At 37.4% G+C, this 20,851-nt stretch overlaps 1 protein-coding gene across 8 annotated transcripts in view; it reads right to left on the bottom strand.

Annotated features, from left to right (window-relative positions):
* iqsec2b (IQ motif and Sec7 domain ArfGEF 2b) overlaps positions 1 to 20,851 on the bottom strand; it is a 104,705-nt gene that overhangs the window by 2,309 nt on the left and 81,545 nt on the right. For 4 of the 8 annotated variants that reach the window (XM_067395232.1, XM_067395233.1, XM_067395235.1 and 1 more), the window contains 12 exons: positions 7,861 to 8,146; positions 7,454 to 7,777; positions 5,793 to 6,832; positions 5,475 to 5,636; positions 5,133 to 5,255; positions 4,720 to 4,886; positions 4,415 to 4,554; positions 4,141 to 4,266; positions 3,883 to 3,982; positions 2,100 to 2,261; positions 1,607 to 1,804; positions 764 to 813 (listed from right to left, as the gene is read on the bottom strand). In XM_067395232.1, the coding sequence (XP_067251333.1) occupies positions 764 to 813; positions 1,607 to 1,804; positions 2,100 to 2,261; positions 3,883 to 3,982; positions 4,141 to 4,266; positions 4,415 to 4,554; positions 4,720 to 4,886; positions 5,133 to 5,255; positions 5,475 to 5,636; positions 5,793 to 6,832; positions 7,454 to 7,777; positions 7,861 to 8,146 (2,878 nt within the window). Of the gene's footprint in view, positions 1 to 763; positions 814 to 1,606; positions 1,805 to 2,099; positions 2,262 to 3,882; positions 3,983 to 4,140; positions 4,267 to 4,414; positions 4,555 to 4,719; positions 4,887 to 5,132; positions 5,256 to 5,474; positions 5,637 to 5,792; positions 6,833 to 7,453; positions 7,778 to 7,860; positions 8,147 to 9,740; positions 10,342 to 20,851 lie in introns of those variants that run through there. The other 4 variants (XM_067395237.1, XM_067395238.1, XM_067395239.1 and 1 more) reach the window with 2 other exon arrangements.

The raw sequence follows: 20,851 nt of genomic DNA, 5'->3' as shown, positions 1-20,851 counted from the left end.
CAATTTTGCACTGAACCAGGAAGTGGCACCCAATGCTATCATTCATTGCTGGACCCGCTATTACAGAAGCTGTTAGTGATCAATGCTGTTTCATCTGTAAATCATCATTTTTAGGTTCGACTTAAAAAGCACTAATGAATCATGTACAATGAGACTATGTATGTGTACTAAAAGAGTAAAAAAGTGTCTATTTTATTTTATATTTTACTTGATTTATGAGGGACACTTAATAAAATGCAGGACTTTATATAAAAACGAAGAGAACTGATATCATACAACCACTATTCCATGCATAACATTTCAAATACCAAACATCTACACAAACCACATTCCAAAAAAAAAAGAAAAAAAAAGCACAACAAATGGATACAATAATTACTAGAGATCCATATGTCCATAAATACATATGTTTCTATAGAATATCAATGTCATGCAGATTTAATTCTGGGTCAATAAGATGTCTTCCGGTCCAGATATCCCAGAGTAAATTCTATAAAATATTCAGCAACGTCCCGAATGATTGCAAACCTTCACAGGTAGTCTCAATGACTGATGTTATCAATTCATCGCCTCAGTCATGTGTACATTAACATTCCACGGACCACACATGGTCACACAAGATGCACACACATGGCTCTGTGTCTATGGTAAGGACACATGCAGGATGGCGCCGAGTTTTGTAGGGATTCCAGGCAGGCATGCGGGTGGTTTGGGTTTGGGGACTAAAGCTAAAGATACAGACCTCTGCTTCACTCAGACTTACTTCCATTGTACTGTCAAGGGAACCAACGCTGTTTCTGCGACCACGTTTCCCTGTTACCCAGTTAGCAGATGTCAGTCACAACTGCAGTATTTGTGTGAGTGAGTGAATGAATGAGTGTATTACAGTGACAGTCAGTGTTTTTTACTTTCTTGTTGGTGTCTGCAAATTTTTATTTTTCTTAATTGTGAGATTATTCTTGACCCAACAATCTCACCCCAAAATTACAATTTAGCCTAAAATAAGACCATATAATCGTTAGCCTAATAGCATAATTGCCCAGATCATATTTCAAAGGCAGATATCACAATTTGGCCAAAAATTGACTTAGGCAATTATGCTATGAGGCTAACGTAATAAGGATAATTATCCCAAAATAAGGGCATATAATGAGGAAAAATAAAAAGAATCCTTTGATTTTTGAATTGTTTTGACAAAAAACATTTCATATGTTATTTGTATGTTTACATATTGTGATTTAAAGGGATAGTACACCAAAAATGAAAATTCTCACCCCATGTCATTCCAAACATGTATACATTTCTTTCTTCCACTGAACACAAAAGAAGATATTTTGGGGAATGATCATACAATGGATGTCCATGCAGTGGAAGTCAATGGGAACCGAAACTGTTCAGTTACTAACATTCTTCAAAATATCTTCTTTTGTGTTCCACGGGAGAATGAAAGTAATACATGTTTGGAGCAAAATGACGGTGAGTAAATTATGACAGAATTTTCATTTTTGGGTAAACTATCCCTTAATATATTATATTTGCCCCTAATGTAGTATGGAATGAAATGATCATAATTAAATTGGCTGCCAATCACAGTAAAGTGTCTTACCTGATTCAGACAGGTCCCTCAGTGAGGAGCTGAGAGCAGTGCGTTTGAGGCCCTCTCCTGGTGAATAGTTGTCATCCAGACTAGGCCTTCCCATAGTGCCATTCACCACTTCGTTTTTGATCCCACCCACTCCTCCTGCCATAATGCTGTTGGTGAGCAGGCTGGGCCGCATCACTCCCTTCTGCTTCTCCAATTCAGCTGCAGGAGGAGAAAGAACAAATATCATCAGAAGACAGTATACATACGGAGTAACACCTTTTCCTGACGAGGCACAAAGTTTCCAGTATCAAATAATTTGTCTGTAAGCATCCTAAAAGCAAGTTGTTTACAATGAGCTTTTTTTGTCTTGTTTATTATGTGTTATCTCTGTGAGTCATTAGATAGGGTCATTGTAAATCCATAATGTAAATGTTGTAGTTGTAGTAAAGCACCAGTAGGGGGCCAGAAAAAAGTGTAGTTGATTTATGAGAGCAGCAGAGGGTGCTGTACTCACACTCCACTCTGTATTTCTCCATTTCCTGCACCTCAGCAATGCTCTCCCTCAGATCGCTGACAAACCGTGTGCGGTCCTGTTGACTAGGTGCCGTGAACACGATCAAAACTTTACGCTCCCCACCCGGGATAGCTGAAGTTAATTTGACACCATGGGGATAGTCTGGAGGGGAGAGAGAAAGAGATGATGTTTATTCAGGATTCCCAAATAACAATGTCACATTTCAATTAGTTTTTTTTTAAAGCGGTCTTGACATATGAAATCAAATTTGTCTTGATCTTTTGACATATAAGAGGTCTCTACAATTAAAACATCTTGCAAGTTTCATAGCTTGAAAAGTCCTCCTCATTATAAACAAAGCATTTATTTTATCAAGCTCCAAAAATGACTTGTTTTGATATTGCGGGATCTGTGATGTCACATGGGCAAATACATTTGCATATGACTGACTTCAGAGCAAGACATCGACAAATAGTTATACATTATCAAACCAACCCTTAATGGATGACATTTGCATACTTGAGTCTGTCGACAACAGGACAAAAGGAAGAGTGAATGAATGTTCTCTTTGATGTGTCCAGTTTTAAAACAGCTTGTTTGCATCCCAGTGCTGGTGTTATACCACTTTCTGTGACCCACCGAATTACACATAATGGTAGGGTTGAGATAAAATTGGAATTTGGATTAGCTCAATACTGCACCTAGTACGGTCACATAATTCGGTGGGTCACAGAATTCAGTACAATACAAGTGGATGATTTATTTTAATAGTGTTCCAGGTCGTGACGGAGGATTATATGTTTGTTCGGAGCATTTTGTTTTGTAAATGAGCAATGGAGAGTTTGGAAATTAACTTTTGTTGAATAATGTACGTAGATGCCAGGATTAGATCTGACAGCAGCCGTATAAAGTAAGTAAATGATCTCATAATGATTTGTCCCTTAAATGGCAGTTTTATATGGATGTTTTCAAAACGAGCGAGTGGGCGTTGATACTGTTTCCTATGAAATTATGTTAGCCAATCATAACAGTGGCTGTTTACAGACAAGCCTTAAAAGAACCGCACCTTAAAAACTGATATTTTCAGACAGTGAGTCAGAAGGAGGGTTGAAAATAATTGTTTGTCCGGATATATGTGCAAAAAACTTTATTAACATCATAAGTGAACCTCAAGAAACATATTAAAATAATAATCCATGTCATGGACCCTTAAATATAAGTTTAAATGATTATTTTAGAGAATCAGAAAAATTAATTTTGATGAATATAATTATTATGATTATAATAATTTACAGCATTTTGAGAAAACTCTAAACTAGTTCTATGTAGTCTGAATATGACATCTAATATTATAATCTTTTTTCTTTATACACTATCATTCAAAAGTTCATATTAAACTGATGAAAAAGAGTAAAAACATTTATAATGTTAAAAGATTTCTATTTAAAATAATGCTGTTTTTTACTTTCTATTCATCAAAGATTCCTTAAAAAAGAATGATTTCTGAAAGATCATGTGACACTGAAAACTTGAGTAATCATGGCTGTTGAAAATTCAGCTTTGCCATCACAAAAATAAGTTACATTTTATGTAATAAAATATAAATAAAATAGACTTATTTAAAATTATAATAATATTTCACAATATTGCTGTATTTTTGAGCACATAAATGTAGTCTGGGTGAGCATAAGAAATATTTTTCAAAAACATAATAAAAATCTCATTCACCCCAAACTTTTGAACTCTAGTGCATATATAAGAAAGACAAACATTAAAATCTTACAGGAGTTCTGGAACATGTGAACCTGCATCTCCACCAGAGGGAAGGACTGTCTGAAACTGTATGTTACGGAGGTTTTCTTCTTCTGGAAGATCTTTGTAACCTTGCAAAATAATAACAAAGAAAAAGAGCCACTAAGCATTTTTAGCATATTTGTAGTAACTTTACAATACATATTCATGCTGAAGAGATGTTGCTAAAACTGCTTGGGACCATTTAATTTTGCACGCATCATTAATTGATGTATGTTATTGACATTACCACAAGCAGATCGTTGAACAGGAAGACCTCTCTCTGGTGGACTCCAGACCTTTGAGGGCGATTGGTGTCCGGGACTTCATAGAGCTGACAGCAGCACACCAGTCTGCGGTGAGGCAGAGACAGAACCTACACACAGAGCAAATATTTACATTTACTTTGGAACTATATTACAAATTGTTGTCAAAGTAACAAAAAAGTTCTCAAACATTCACTATTCTCAAAGGTTCTAATCCAAAAAAACTTTTAATTTAATAAATGTCTCAGTAGTACTCACAGGTTTCTTGCCCACAATGACTCTCTCCACCGCCTGGACCTGAGAAACATGGTCATCATTGGTCCTCAGTTCCCACTTCTGAATGCGCTGGTAGATTCCAACTAGTAAATCACGTGGGATGTCCTGACCATTATCTACCCCTGAGAGAGAAAGAAATGACATGCACACAAGAAGAGATTTAGTGTACTTGCAAAATCCTTGACAGTTACATGTCACATTTTAAAGCAGATTGAGACTGTGTTTGTAGTTGCCCACTTGACAGCCTACTTGCTTGAAAGAGAGAGAGAGAGAGATTTGAACACCACCTCGCAAGTTTTTGATGAAATCGTCCAGCTTCATCTTCCTCTCCGCTTTGATATTGGGGCTGTACATGTCTGTGTTGAGGAGGATGATGGCAAATGCTAGGATGAAGATGGTGTCTGGGTTCTGGAACTGTCTGACCAGCGCTGGATTACAAACACAGTACCTCTGACTACAAGACAGATGCAGAGAGAGAAATAGAGTTTGAGTACAAATATTGAGGGATAGATAAAACATGTTTTATAAACGTATTGTACCAGATCTAAAATCTGATATGTTGAGCCATGTTTGATGCCACTATAAAATGGCTGATAGATGAGCAACTCTGATAGCACAATAGGAACAATAGGAATTTTATATTACCAAGGCCCATTAATAGTGTTAATGCCATAACCTAACACTAACTACAATCACGTACCTGAAAGCCTCAATAAGTCTTTCCACTTTTTGGGCTTCTCCTTGCACTTTTATCTGAGCTTGAAATTTCCTCAACGCGTCATCAAGATCCATTCCGGAAAAGTCCATTTCATCCACAACACAACTGAGAAAAACAAAAGTGGAAGAAAATATTATGTTTATACATTCTCATGCCAAACATACTTTATATTCAGTGCATGCCTATGCATCCGTTCAATTTGACATTGTTAATGATTTCATTTTTTCAAAGTCAACCTTTTTGCTAATTATTTATTTAACCTTTTGTCATTTGCTAAAAGACTAATTTTAGCTCCTTTTTAGAGGATTTATTGTGTTGACTCACTCCAAAACATCTTTGTTGAACTGTTTTTGTCTGTTTCCAAGGAACTCTCCAATCATCTGCCGACTCAGGCCTTTTCTCTCTAGGATGAAGCGAGCGATGCCCACTGGTGTGTCTGACACAAAGCCCTTTTCAATCAGGTACTGAATACCCTTTTCTGGCTTCCTGCAGTCCCAAAAAAAAAAAAAAAGGTACAGTTTATTCATGTTTTTCAATTTTCTCTTTCCTCAATCTCATTTGTAATGGCATATTCACTGGCTTGCTATTATGTTAAATGGTGTGATTGCTGCATATAAGAGGTAGAGTTTCATTTTCTCTTACTTGTTGAAGAGGTTGAGTCCGATGCGATATTGTCTTCTCTGAACCACATCGTTGTTAAAGGCAGGAGAGTCCCAGCTGTGCCGGCTTTCTCTCTGGTAGGTCTGTTTTCCTAATGGGGGCAATGGCTCCCGCAGACTGTCCCTTGATGAGGAGCCTGAGCTGCAATTAATGGTCTCGTTAGAGTTTGTGGTGGAGTTCAGTGAGTCATTATCACCATCCGAGCAGCACTGCTGCTCCAAGCCACCAGGTGGCAGGGGTGCTGAAGAGGAGGATGAGAGCGGTGTGGCTGGGGGCTGTTGAGGAGAGGAGGAGGACGAAGGAGTGTCGGGATACTGGTGATGGTGGTGGTGGTGATGGTGATGATGGTGAGCCATGTGGTGTGGGATATGCGACGGTATCGATCGGCTAGCTGGACGTGTTTGACCTTGTGCAGCTGTTGAGGACGCTGAACGAGCATTAGGGTTGTGTTTAAGTGTACCTTGAGGTGACCCTCCCACCGAGTCCTGCTCGTACACTAGTTGTCTGCTGAGGGAGCCTCGGTCTGAGCGGTCACTCATGTCCACAGAGCTGTCGCTAGGTGGTTCAATCGTAAGTAGAGGTAAGTGACCTCCCCGTAAACGGTAATCACGGCACTCTGTGCAAGGTGTGCTTCGGCGACTATTGCTGCTTCCTCCCCCCTCTGTGTCACGGCTATCCTCCCTACCACCTACCCCGCTTCCAACACCCCCCCAGAACTCAGTATCTGTGCTGCTAGGGGCCCGGTCTAGAGAAAGCGGTGAGGAAGGTAGTCCGTCATCCATGTAAAGTGTGACATCGCTGTAGGAGGTGGCTGTGCTATCCTCGTGCATGCTCAAGCCCCCTGTACCTCCTCGATCCCTGTCTCCAAGGCCTCTCCGTAAGGATGCGTGGCTGTTGCTGCTCCATATGCACTCGCCAAAGTCATCCACAACACCACTTCCATCCCCTATCCCTTCCTGGGAGTCTTCTCGGCGTGGCCTGCATGTTAGAGCATCATCAATAGAGTCGGCCAAGGACTTCACCTTGAGTACAAAGAAATGAACACTGTAAGATAAACTGCAAAAATTTTACTTTAAGGGTTACAACAGATCAATGTCTCTGGAGCAGTACCCCTGAAAGGTGCCTATAAATTAGAGTAGTACCCCTAGATACTACTATGAACATTTTAGGAATTAATAAGGTACAGCGTTATTCCTTTAAGGGTACTGCTCCAGTAACCAGTTGTTGTAACCCTAAAGGTATAACTTTTGCACAGGATAGGCATTTTTCCATAGCATTATCTAGACATGATTTTACAGTTTTGGAATTGCTGCTCATCTGCTGATGAAAATCTTGCAGTATTATGAAATCATTTAAACAATCAGTTCACACAAGGCTATGTACAAAGAAACTAAAGACAGTACCCCACTGAAAAGACTAGCTCAAACAGGTATGTAAAACTTTGACCAACAGTCCTTCTGGTAAAGCTAGTTGAGCGAAAACATCTTGTTGGTTAAGCCAAATATGAAGCCTGTACATTAGCATTCAATGGTGTGAATCAGCATCCAAAACACTGGTGACCAGTTTTGCTTGTCTTTTCTTAACCCCCAAAGGCCCTTTATCTCTATTTTATGACTTTGAATACAGACAAACTGAGAACTAACTTGTTTAGAAAAGGAGTCCTCTAGGTGGGTGTACTCTGGCCGTGATGGGGAGCTTGGCTCTGTGGTTGGAGAATGCGGAGGACCCATTCCTGGACTGTGACTGTAGTGAGTCGGGGTAGGAGGTTGAGGCTGTCGGTCATCAAACGAGTACTGCAGTCGCATGTTGGAAAGGATGATGCGCCGTGTCATGCGGCTCTCAGAAGCTGAGCTGCGCAGGCGCTCAAAGTTCTTGTTCATACGATATTGACGGAATGCTGTCTGGATGGTACGTGCTGCTCGTCTACTCACGAAGTAACCTCCATATTTCTTCTCCAGCATCTCCACCTGCACAATGACAGCCTTATCGGTTATATTTGCTCCAACAGAATGATTTGCTGCAAATCATAATACTTTTTTGCATGCCTTACCTTCTTGTCTTGTAGGTCTGTAGAGAGTTCATAACTGTCGGATAGGGCTTTGCACCTCTTGTTTTCCTCTTCCTCTTGCTTACGTAGGGCCAGGCTAGCTGGTTGGTTGCGTGTACGCTGTGCCCAGGCAAGACTGGCTGGGCTTGGAGGGGGTACAAAAGGCACCCGAGGGCCTGGGGGGCCGCAGCTGTTGTCCCTGTACCGATCAGAGCTGTATGTGTACGGAGATTTACTGCTGGAACTGTCTGAAAAGGGACGTGAAGCTGAACTCTGGGTTTCCTCCTCACTGAAAGGGGTGGGTGAGAGAGAGAGGGAGAGAGAGAAGAAAAAGAAAGATAATAATTTTGAGTCTGAAACGCCCCCATAATGAGAGGATAAGATAAAAATCTCAAGCAACTCAGGAATTCATGACATTATTCATTTTCCACTGACTTAGCATTTTGACTTTCAGAAAAGCTTTAAACAGGGCAAATGTCATAAACAAGCCTCAGGCTTTCCTAGAATTATCATACAGTTAAAAGCAAAGGCTCCAGGAAAATTAGAACAATTCTAGTTATACTTAAGATTTGTAACTAGAGGTCTAAGTAATCTAACTCGATGTCTTAATAAAAGCTAGGTTTTTTTGTATCAGAGATAATAGTATATATAAACAGTCTACTCATTCATCAGTTGAGTTCACAGTATGTGCTGAAACGGTAAAGAAACTTGAAATACTGTTGTAAATTTACTGTCAAATCAAGTTCTGTTTTTGACATTTGTACCTGTCATGTATCCAAACTGTTTTCACCTCATCTCTACACTATTGGTATGCCTTCATCTCTTGCTCCTCACAAAACTGTTCTCATCCTTAATGACTTAGTCTTCCACTTCCATAAGTGACTTACTCATCCTGTAGGGTTCCATCTGAGCAAAGGATTGATTGATACATATACCAACAAACATAAACGTAGCACACATAATGACATCAACTATGCAGATTCATTCAGTGGCCTTCAAAGTATAACATGAAATAGATTTTTGAAGAAAATACAAATGGGTCTTGCCAGTGACACTAAGGTACTCTGTGTGGTAGGCATTCTGAGAGGTTATCACATTTCTTTGCAGTTTTTAAAGCATTCTGTGTTGTTATCATGTTGCTTTGCAATTATTAGGATGTTCTGAATTGTTGCTAGGTGATGTTATGATGTTATATGGCTCACATCTTGCTAATTCAATGTAATTTTATTGTTTTTTCAGCAAGGCAAAAATTGTAATATGCTTGGAAAAGCAATAACACACTTGTACTCTGAGGTACCATTCATGCCAGTTATACACTGACGTTTAATACTTTGTGTTAATTGTTTGCAAACACCACTGCATAAGAAATTACAGAATAAGAACAAACGGTCTATTGACACAGGAGCATAGTTTACCGGGTCAGTCACCCCAGTGCAGAGGCGGTGACCCTTGGGTTTGCCATGGGAAACACAACAGCATGTGATCTGAACTCATATTCCTGACACAGCTTTCTGACAGGACAGTGGGTACTTCTGAATCACTGCAAGCAACTTCCTGTTCTGTATGACTAAGTCAGAGGAGGTTACTGAAGGCAAGATATTATCATATAATGCTAATGTACTGCAATTCGAAAGTATTCTCATTTTGCCTAAATGATTTCTCACTCTCTCAAGCCCACACAAAGACACTTGCATGCATACAGTCCTTGTTTTGTTGTTTATCACATGTAACAACAGGTAACCATTACACACAGAAAGGTCCAGTCTGTACAAAAGCACAATACCCTCCTGTCACCCTCAGGAAACCAGAAACCTAATAGGCTTATAAAAGCAGGTATTAGGATTAAATGCCATCAAATTAGGAAACTATAACTGTACACTTACCACATTTACTAAAAACACCTAAACAGGTGCATAAACCCACACACATGAACAACCACACTGAGAACGAGAGGAGGTTTCGCTTCCTTTAAGTCCAAATTTGGCAAAAAGTCGCTGAAGCTCCTGGAATTCACCAAGTGCTGAACTTTGTGGCTTTAGAGTCTTTCTGGAGTTATGACCGACTGTCAGGAGGTCACCACCACATAGTCACATGGCAGTGCTTAAACCCTCCCTCCTCTCATTCTCTCTCTCCGTCTCTTTATTTACATTACACAAAGTGCGCTGGTGTAGTTCACCAAAGTCAGGAGCTCGGAAAGCATGACCAGATATGTAACTGAGGCTGGAGTTTCTGGACCAATCAGCTTTAGGATCTCCTGCAGTCTTCTTCATATTAGATTGAGTCTAGAATAGTTTTTTCACACAGGTGTTTGCGTTAATCGCCTATGAAGTTCGTAAAAACTTGTGTTCCCCTCTCTGTTGTGCTGGTCTGTATTTTCCACCCCTAATATGGGTGGTTTCCTGTTTTTGTATGGAGTGGACAACAGATTGAAGGGGAGGAAGGAAGAAACAATTGTCTTTTGAGCTGTACTGAGTTGTACCCATTTGAAAACAAAATCATAAATGAGATCTCTGAGAATTGTTTATCCTGGAAATGCAATGAGATCAAATGAAAAGTAGCTTTTAAGATTTTTTATTTTTTTTTCTATTGAGAAAAAGACCACAAGTAACATGTTCTCACATGTTCTCTAGAGTTCAAGAAGAAATTTCAATGTCTCAAATTTGGCTAGATTAATAAGGCTGCAAAGACATTTCAATGCAAGCTGAAACATTTCTAAAATGCAATTTTTTTATAGCGCTCACTGTACAACAATTGTAACATTTGTATCTCTTTCAATTTTAGGAGAAACATGTAAAACTAAATTAATGCTTATCATATTTCTTATTTGTGTTTCATTTAAAGGGTTAGTTCACCCAAAAATGAAAATTCTGTCACTAATTACTCACCCTCATGTCGTTCCACACCCGTAAGAGCTTTGTTCATCTTCAGAACACAAATTAAGATATTTTTGATAAAATCCGATGGTTCAGTGAAGCCTGCATTGCCAGCAAGACAATTAACACTTTCAAGTGTTTGACAGTTGCTTGATTTACGTTCCGAACCACTGATTCGAAACAGAAGATTCATAAAGCTTTGAAGCTTCATGAAGCAGTGTTTTGGAATTTCCCATCACTAGATATTGTTGAATTATTGTTCATTATTTTGTTTTTTTGGCACACAAAAAGTATTCTCGTCACTTCATAACATTAAGGTTGAACCACTGTAGTCACATGAACTGTTTTAAATATGTCTTTAGTATCTTTCTGGGCATCTGAAAGTGTTAATTATCTTGTTGGCAATGCAGGCCTCACTGAGCCATCAGATTTTATCAAAAATATGTTAATTTGTGTTCCAAAGATGAACGAAGGTCTTACGGGTGTGGAACGGCATGAGGGTGAGTAATTAATGATAGAATTTTCATTTTTGGGTGAACTAACCTTTTAAGTTTCTTTTAATTATGATAGAACAACATCTGAGCAATATAATTTTCCCCTTGGGACTTCAGAGTAAGTAAACTTCAATCAAGGACCAAAAAGGTGCGAGTTTATTCCAATATTTCCAATATTCAGATCATTGGCCTGAGACATTGTGTTTGTATATTAAAGGAATAGTTCAAACATAAATAAATAAAAATAAAATAAAATAAAATAAAATAAAATAAAAAATTCTCCAATTACTTACTCATCCTCATGTTGTCCCAAACCTACATGACTTGCAACAACCTAATATTTACAGATTTTTTATAATAAAATCACAATGGCCACTATTATTTTCCTGTGCACCAATACATCTTTTACACTGGTACACAGAAAAGGCAGAAGAAGCAGTTGAACAATTTTGTTAAAATTGTTCCCTTATGTACTTTTTCGCTGATAGTCGCTGATTGTCAGCCAGCGACAGCATTTTTTATCCTTTTCATAAAACTTTCATGGACCCCAGAATATTTTGTTTTATGAATATCTGAACATAAAATATATCAAAAGAAAGAACAGAGCCTCTGCTTTTAAACAAAAGAACCATTTTATTCTTCATGCATTCTTTTCTTTTTAATCAACACTTGAATGTGGGAAAATTCATTTAAAAAAGCAACATTTTGAACCAAAAGCTGACAAAAATTGTTTTTTTGGTTTTTTTTTTTTAAATCAAAGACTACATACAGATGGGATTCAGAATCAAACGTATCAAAACATAGAGTAAATCAAGTCAGTCAACACCCCCAAAGCTTGTACAGTCCTATACCTTTTATTTTCTCCATCCTGTCACCTGTGGAGTTTGGGTTCCTTGCCACTTGCTTAGTTGAAGACACTTAATATTCAACAATATTATTGATTTGACTGCAATGACACTATGAGAACTGAACTGAGCTGGACGATGACCTCACTGTTTTCTGCAGAACTGCTTTATAGATGAAATGAACTAATTTAATAATAGCAGAACTGAATCAACACTGAACTGACTTCCGCTGAACAATGACACTTTTTTCTTTTAGAGCTGCTGTACAGCCAACGTGAACTTTGTCTGCATCATTGAATCATTGTCCTGTTATCACTGTAAAGCTGCTTTGAAACAATCTGTACTGTATAAATCACTATAAAAATAAAGGTGACTTAACTTGACTATACCTTGGTCGACATTTAATTTGGTAACATTTGGCAGTTTTGATTTTTATGCTGTTTAATGTTTGATGATCATGTTACATGTGCGTAAGCAATGCTGCTATCTATTGTTTCTGCTTCTTCACCTGTGTTTTGATCTAGAGATTCTCTACTCTTTCAGCAGATGCATATAGTGCCCCCTACTGTATAACAGTGAATACATGGATTATCTCATAAATTACGGAAAATTCCATCAGTGGCGGGTAAGCGTTGTGTCATAAATGACGGAAAATTCCATCAATGGCAGGGAAAGAGTTAAATGTTAAAGCACAATATACTGTCATTGCATTGAATTCCTTCCACTACATATATGTATATAACACTACACCATAATGATAGATGCTAATAGCTAGTCTGCACTATCAACACTGAGTGTATTTATTTAAGCATTTGCAATGATGTAATTATTTTCTTTGCAAATATTGTTTGCTAGATGACATCATATTTCTACAGTGCGAAAAGGGCAGCTGATAAACTACAGCTCTGTGTAGAAACCTGAGCAAACATACACACTATGAGCTTACTAGGCTACTTTACATAAGTAAATTAATTATTTTCAAAGTTGCTTCCAAGACTTAACCCAACTGAGTGCAGGCTATATGTTATTTGCTGTTTTGAATTGTTTTCTAGTAGCTTTAAACCTGCAGTTGCATAAATGTAAATCCCATAAATGTACACTGAATGAAGGATGCCATGTATATCATTGAGGCTTGAGCAACCACATATCAATTCACTAAAACTTACTTATGCTTTACTTTAATATTGGTTCGGAAGTTGGCCGTAGCTTAGTTTAGCCCAGCTACTGCAGAATGGTTTAGAAATGCAATCTGGCATCTGCTGCCTACATTCAATGACAAACCTGCAGTCCTGTTTTATTCTGGGAATGCTGCTATAACATCTGCTCAAAAATTGTCTTCTTGCATCTCACATCTTCCTTTTCCACAATCCTCCCACTCCTCCCACCCACTCGCTCACACACACATGTAGGAGTGAGGGAGGTAAGGTTGCTTAGTGACAGTTGCCGTGAGACCGCCGTGGGAGGTGAGGCAGTCATTAGAAAGAGTGTTGCTATAGATACAGAGTACTAATACAGTAACCGTGGGTGTTGGTGGATAAGTTGCAGGTTGTAAGATTGTAAGACTTTGAATGTTACAATGGATGAGTAAGATTAGAATTTACCTACTCAAATACACCCAATTAAACAACACATTCAGTATGTGCTACAGCGTACTGTAAATGTAGAATTTGGATAAATAAAAAAAAATAACATTCAAAATTAAATGTATAGTCCACCAAAAAATGAAATTAACTCACTCTCATATTGTTCCAAACCTGTAACATATAAGATGTTTTGAAGAATGTTGGTAACTAAACAGTTTCAGTTCCCATTGACTTCCATTGTATGGGCAAAAAATACAATTGAAGCCAAAGGGACCTGAAACTGTTTAGTTACATTCTTCAAAATATCTTCTTTTATTTGGAACAACCTTGGAGTGAGTAAATGATGACAGAATTTTCATTTTTGGGTGGACTGTCCCTTTTAATCACTATGTTATATTAAATTATACATATAGCCTAAGTTATATATATATATATATATATATATATATATATATATATATATATATATATATATATATATACTGTTGTTTTTTTCTTTTGTCAGAACAATATAAAAATCTATGTATTTTTTTTGTATGATTCTAGGAGAAGATGGATAAAAATGGATAAAAAAATACAAACAAAAATGTTTCATATAATTCATTATGTTCATCATGGTTCATTAAGTCATTTTTAGTGATTTTTATTTTCAGAGTATAAAAAGAAAGGGGGGGGGGGGGGTTGGGGGGTATGTGGTTAGGAGTGTTGCCAGATCTTGCTAGAAAAACAAACATATAAACAAAGCCCAAAATAAAGCCCCCCAAGGGAAAGGCTACGACAGGGCTTGTTATGATAATGGGTTATGGTATCTTTAAGAAAGGTTCTAGTTTATGTGATGCTGTACCTTTAACAGTGAAGGAAGAAAAGAAAAAAAGAAAAGAAAGTGACTGCAGAGTCTGTATTAATATGCAAAAGAGAATGACAGAGTAAAGTTTTCACAGTTCTGTTAAGCACTGCCTGGCGTCCATTTATTACAGGACTAATGACATTATTAGTATGTCTTAAACAGTGGGTGAGTCAAGCAATAGCAGTGATCCTAATACACAAGTGCTTTCGCACCTAATGGTTCTACACTGTGTGCAGAATTATTAGGCAAGTTGATTTTCTGATCATAGTTTTTTTTCCAAGTACATTTTACCAATTCCAATCCACATCAATCTTAATAACTACTGTTTTTAATCAATCACCACTGTTTGAAGAATTTATCTTCCAGAATCTGGTAGTAAGTTTTGGAAGATCATTTAGTCCATCTCTGCAAGATGGACATTTCAGGATAAGAGATGGACTAAAAGTGAACTCCCACACCTTACTGCCAGATTCTGGAAGATAAATTCTTCAAACAGTGGTACAAGAGGATGTGGTGCTGGTCCTTCAGGAGTCACTCTCAAGCTGTCTGTCTATAAGGCCTATAAAAACCCAGTCTTCATGTATTTTATAACACTTCAGCTTGTGATTCTTATTAAGAGCGGGTCATTTTTTAGGATTCTTCACCTAACCTAAGTCTCTGAGATCCTGACACCTCACACTTCTGGAGACTCCAGGTAGGTTTCAGTACTGGGAAATGGTGGCGCTGGAGACTAAAGGGTTCCTGATGGTTTCACACTTAATTCTTCACCTTAATTCTTAATTATTTTGTAGTTAACGTGTCTTTTCTTCTCCAGCTGTTTTTGTATGACCCCGCTGACCCAATGAGCATTTCACTGTCCAATGGTCATGCTTTAACTTTGCAATTTCTAGTATTACATTAGTATTGCGTCCTTCTCATGAGTAATTAATAATTTTTGACTTTTCAGTCTGAGTGAAATCTCTTTTTTGGCTCATTTTATCTATAAAAGAAAACCTGCCTAATAATTCTGCACACCTGAATATAGGGCATTTTTCATTTCCAGCCTTCATGAACAATTATATATCACTTATAAATGATTAAAAACAATATTAATAGTAGTTATTAAGATTGATGTGGATTGGAATTGGTAAAATGTGCTTGGAAAAAAAATATGATCAGAAAATCAACTTGCCTAATAATTCTGCACACAGTGTAGGAACTAGCCGCTAGGATAATTCCCAGAGAACTAATTTCTCCCCCGGGGCATGTTCCTGGTTGCATTAGCACCGGGAATAGAAACTATTTAAAAAAATATACACTAACAAGAAGCAAAACTCAATAGAACGTTCCATTGAAACGCCGGCGCCCAGCAGCAGTCCTGCGTTTCTGCCATTTTACATTTCCACTATAGTTTCTATGGCAATATCAGCTGATTTGTTAAAAAAAAAAAAAAAAAAAACCTACATTAAAGCTGAAATCCAACCTGAATGATGACAACACAGAATAAAATACTATCTCTAGTGATCATCAAATCCTTTTAACAGTTTATTTTACACACTTTGTGTTTAAGACTTACACTTTTTTTTTTTTCACAAAACCTTTGCTCTCTAGAAACCCAGTCAGTTTGGGTTCAAATTATTTGAAGTTCAAGTATTGGCATTATAAACACTGAATTAATACCAACATATGAAATTAAAATAAGGACATGCATCAGAAAAATTGGGAATGTTGGACAATAAATATATAACAGAAAATAACAACTTGTTTTTGCAGTGTTGTATGTTAAAGCAAAAGTGTCCAAAAGTGGTAATTATGCAATAACGAACACAGCAATGCATCATGTATTGTAAGATCATTATGTTTGAAGCGTGAGCCATTAAAACGTACAATATATACATTCCAATTCAGATAGTGAGTAATACTAGCCTATTATTATTCCATTAGGTCTGGTCTATATTGTTCGCTGCTAACATGATGATCTTAAATGCATTAATTATTAATTTACTATTAATAAATGTGTAAAGTTGCATAAAATGGAAATACTCAATACAGTAGGCTAACTACGTTAGGCTACCTCAGATGGTTAAATGGTTTCATTCCACAACTGGTAAAATAAAACATACATAATGCAATACAACATTTACTGTAGGTGCCATAAAATTTACTGATGACTTCATTTTAAAAAAGGTTCTGTTTAAAAACTGGTGGATGGAAGACGCCGTGATCAGAGCTGTGTGTAGATGATGAGATATAAATGCATAATTCACGTGACTGAAAGAGCAAAAAGTGGAGCTAAGAGACGAAATCTCTTATGACAACTTTCAATATTACTAATCATCGAGGCGGAGAAAAGAACACAACCCTGCACACAACAGGAAAATGCTGTTATTGCTGTTTCCCATGTTCATGAAGTAATATGTTTTTCACTGCTTTTTAAAAATACAGGGTGCCAGTGTTTCACATGCGTTTGAACAATCAACACTCTCACGTCACTGATAGTTTCTATAGTGCTGGTTTAGACCCTACTCTGAAGTAGGAGCTAATTTAGTTCCCCCAAAAGGAGTTCCTAGAACTAAAATCGTTAGTTCCTGCAATGCGAAAACAGCAAAATCTGGGTACTTTAGCCAATAGTTCTAGGAACTATGGTTCTTCTGGTGCGAAAGCCCCTGGAAATTGTGGAAATAAGCCCCCAAAACACATCCCACTACAGGCCATATTTAGAAGAGTCACTTATAATAAGAGGACATGGCAACACTGGGAATTTTTCATGATTCTTTTTGTTGTTTCCCCCCATCATTATAGAAGAGATTTATCTTTATTCTTGCTTTCAGTTTAGGAAGTAGCAAGCCAGCCTTTTCAAGTGCTTGTTAAATAGCAGGAATGTTGTAGTAACTTGTTAAGCAGGTTGCATCAGAAACATAATATGTCCAAATAAACTTTTCTAAGAACTAAATACTCAGCATATGTTGCCCTGCAAATACATTCACAAACACCAGAGCCATACTGAGCGGTCCCAAGAGGTACTTGGACAGTTTGGCATTGACAAACTAAGAACCTAAAGAAAGACAACACAAATAGACCTTTCAAACTAAACATTTAACAAAAAAGTAAAATATGTAAGTATTTGGATGCTTTTTGGTTGTGAAGATTTAATGAAATTAGTTCTGAGAAAAGGACTAATATAATTTATGGGCAGTTATCAAACAGTGTGCAAACATTTTTTAGGCCTTATGAGTTGTGTAACAAAATACTATTAAAACAAAAGAAAGAAAACTGCTAAATAAAATGCTGCATAGACACTTTTACAGCTTTTAGAGCAATTACAGTATGTTGTCTATTTTCAAAGGTGCTTTATAAATCCAAAGTCTTCGTAACACCATCCATATGCGCTCCATTGAGTTATTATCTGTCAAATCAGTTCAGCTGCAGGTCAGCTCACAAGACACGTGAATAGCATTCCTTCACATAATGAGCTGTAATTTGGTGAGACTGTGATCTGCATTCATTGTCTTCATACACCTTGACTAAATTAGTCCATGATTATTTTTTAATTGGTAGGAAGACACCTTTACAACACAATTCATACAAACAGCACAACATGATAAACATCAAAACATTTCAATAATGTGCTGTGTTGACAACTAAAGAAAAATGATGGACATGCCACACATTAAAGCAACTTTTGTACTTTATCAACATGCAATAAACACTGGCTTATGTACACTATCGTTCAACATTTTTGAGGTCGGCAAGTTTTAAAAAAAAAAGTAAAAAATAATGTTTAATGTCTCGTATGCTTACCAAAACTGCATTTATTTGATCAAAAATACACTAATTTAAAGTATTATCTACTTTTATATATTTTAATATGTAATTTTTTTTCATGTGATGTGAAAGCTAAATTTTCAGCTCCAGTCTTCAGTGTCATATGATCCTTCAGAAATCATTTTAATATGCTGATTTGCTGCTCACCTTCTTATCATCAATGTTGAAAAAAGTTGTGCTGATTAATATTTTTGTGGAAACCATGATACATTTTTTTCAGGATTCTTTAATGAATAGAAAGATTAAAAGAACAGAATTTGTTTGAAATAGAAATTTTGTAACATTATAAAAGTCTTTACTGTTACTTTATCAATTTTAATGCATTATTGCTGAATACAAATATGTATTTATTTTAACAATGCTACTCTCATCAAAACCTTCGTTCATCTTTGGAACACAAATTAAAGGCGACCTATTATGCAAAATTCACTTCTACATGGTGTTTGGACATAAATGTCTGTTGGCAGTGTGTGTACACAACCACCCTATAGTGATACAAATCCAACCACTCCTTTTTTTTAATCCCAATAAATCATAAGCAGTGTCTCAGAATAAACCGTTCCCAGATCCCTGACAATGTTACATCACATTAGCCACAGGCCCCGTCCACGAATGTTGACAGACACTGCCGTTTTAACATAGAACCACCCTGGGGTGCATTTTCCGAAAGCATCATTAGCCAACTATGGTCGTAAGTCCCATTGAACTATATTGTAGTTCGCTTTGGGAAACGCACCCCTGAGTGAGTTCACAGCGAGTTGTACACAGTCCACCATTCCTGCACTGATGAGAATGTCTCCCAAGTGTTTTAGGTGTTCTGTAGCTGGATGGATTAATCCACATAGCTCTCTCAATTTACTCCCTAAATCTAAGCCACTGAAGACGAGGTGGATTAATTTAGTTTTCGAAGAAAATGCTCCCTCAACTCTACCGAAATTCATTTATGTCTGTGCGAATCATTTCACACTGGACTGCTTTGTGAACGAATGTCAATACAAAGGGACAATACAAAACAGAGGTTAAAATGTTGTTACTCAAGGATAGATCAGTAAACTGTTTGTGATCCAGCTTACAGCCTCCAGAGTGATACTGCATACGGTAGTAATGAAGGTGAGAGCACTTTATTACAGTTCATCGGAGTTGATTTATGGATATAATGTGTTCCAGTTTATTAAAGGTGATAGAGAGGATTTTTTTGTCGACTGAGAATCCAAAGACTGTTACTGAGTTTTTCAAATGAGCGCATGTGTAAGAACAACCCCCCTCCTTCACAGCTCACTTCAAAGGAACGCCTCCCAAAAATCGTGCACGAGTATTGGAACACGAGTGTTTACCACCAGCATTCGCTGTGTCATGTTTTTGGATTCATTATGTCGGACTCACCGCAGGTAACTCATAATCTGCAGTTGTTACTCCTGTCTCCTGACAAAAACATTGCATGCAGCGCCTGTGGAGTGTGGAAAGTTACTGGAGCGCGCAGCCGCGCTCGTCTCTCACAAGGAACGTCACGGCAGTGATTGACAAGCCAGAGGGCCATTCCGCGCACGTCTCTCACAAGGAACGTCATGGCAGTGATTGACAAGCCTGAGGGCCAATTGTTTACGCGATGATCGCGTAAACGATTGGCTGATGTTTTTAAGGCCATACCTCGTGCACAGATGATGTATATTAATATTATTCCTTTCAGTGCACCTAATAAATAGTCATTTATCCATTAGTAAAGACAGTTTCAAGTAATATTGCAAAAATGTATAAAACAAAACATCCTCTTTAGCACCTTTAAGCACCACCCGAAAAGGCATAAGGTCTTTATATATTTGTTTACTGTTAATTGTAACGAGTGTTGCTGTGTATCTTGATGATAATGCAAGGGAGAGAGAGAGTTTATGGATAATATTTTAATGCACACATGCACCGTTTTATTAAGCTCTTACAGTGATTTTCTAGAGTGAAAACAGTTGCTTCATATTTTTTTGTGAAGTACAATAAACATTGTAAAACTCATCTGTAAATTACCTGTTCTATCTCCATGCTGCATATATTTGCAGTTTCTGACATTATAGTGCGTCCTGACAGACTCCTGACACCGGAGAATGAGCTCTTGAAGCTGTGCCCTCTTAAGCTGAGAATCTCATTAGATGCTTTAATCTAGTGTTTAAAAAATAAATGAAGTGGCCCATTTCAGTCTATTAACCAGGATGACATGACATGACTTGAAGAAAGTGTCCTTGAGAGACCCAATCAAAGAGCTGCACAGAAAAGTCCCGAAAAGACCTGACTGATTTTGAGACAATCTGCATGTAATAATGGGAGAAACTGTCCAAATAACTGTCCACAACGCTGGTTGACACTTCACCAAGTCAGCCAAAGAAAGATCTAGAAAGTCCTTCATAAAGGTCGCAAATCCAGGCAATTTTTATTACTTAAAAACATTCTTAAAATGTTGGAACCTTTTCAGTTTATGGTGATATGATAAAGCCAATAAGCATGGCAAAAAGTCTATAACATAATGTGTGGGAAAACTGAAAAGGTCTGATGGCACTGCAGC

Source organism: Chanodichthys erythropterus, chromosome 9 (assembly GCF_024489055.1).
Source record: "Chanodichthys erythropterus isolate Z2021 chromosome 9, ASM2448905v1, whole genome shotgun sequence".
In the NCBI taxonomy this organism is placed as follows: Eukaryota; Metazoa; Chordata; class Actinopteri; order Cypriniformes; family Xenocyprididae; genus Chanodichthys; species Chanodichthys erythropterus.
The sequence above is the reverse complement of the archived record's forward strand: the minus strand, read 5'-3'. Positions and strand labels throughout refer to the sequence as shown.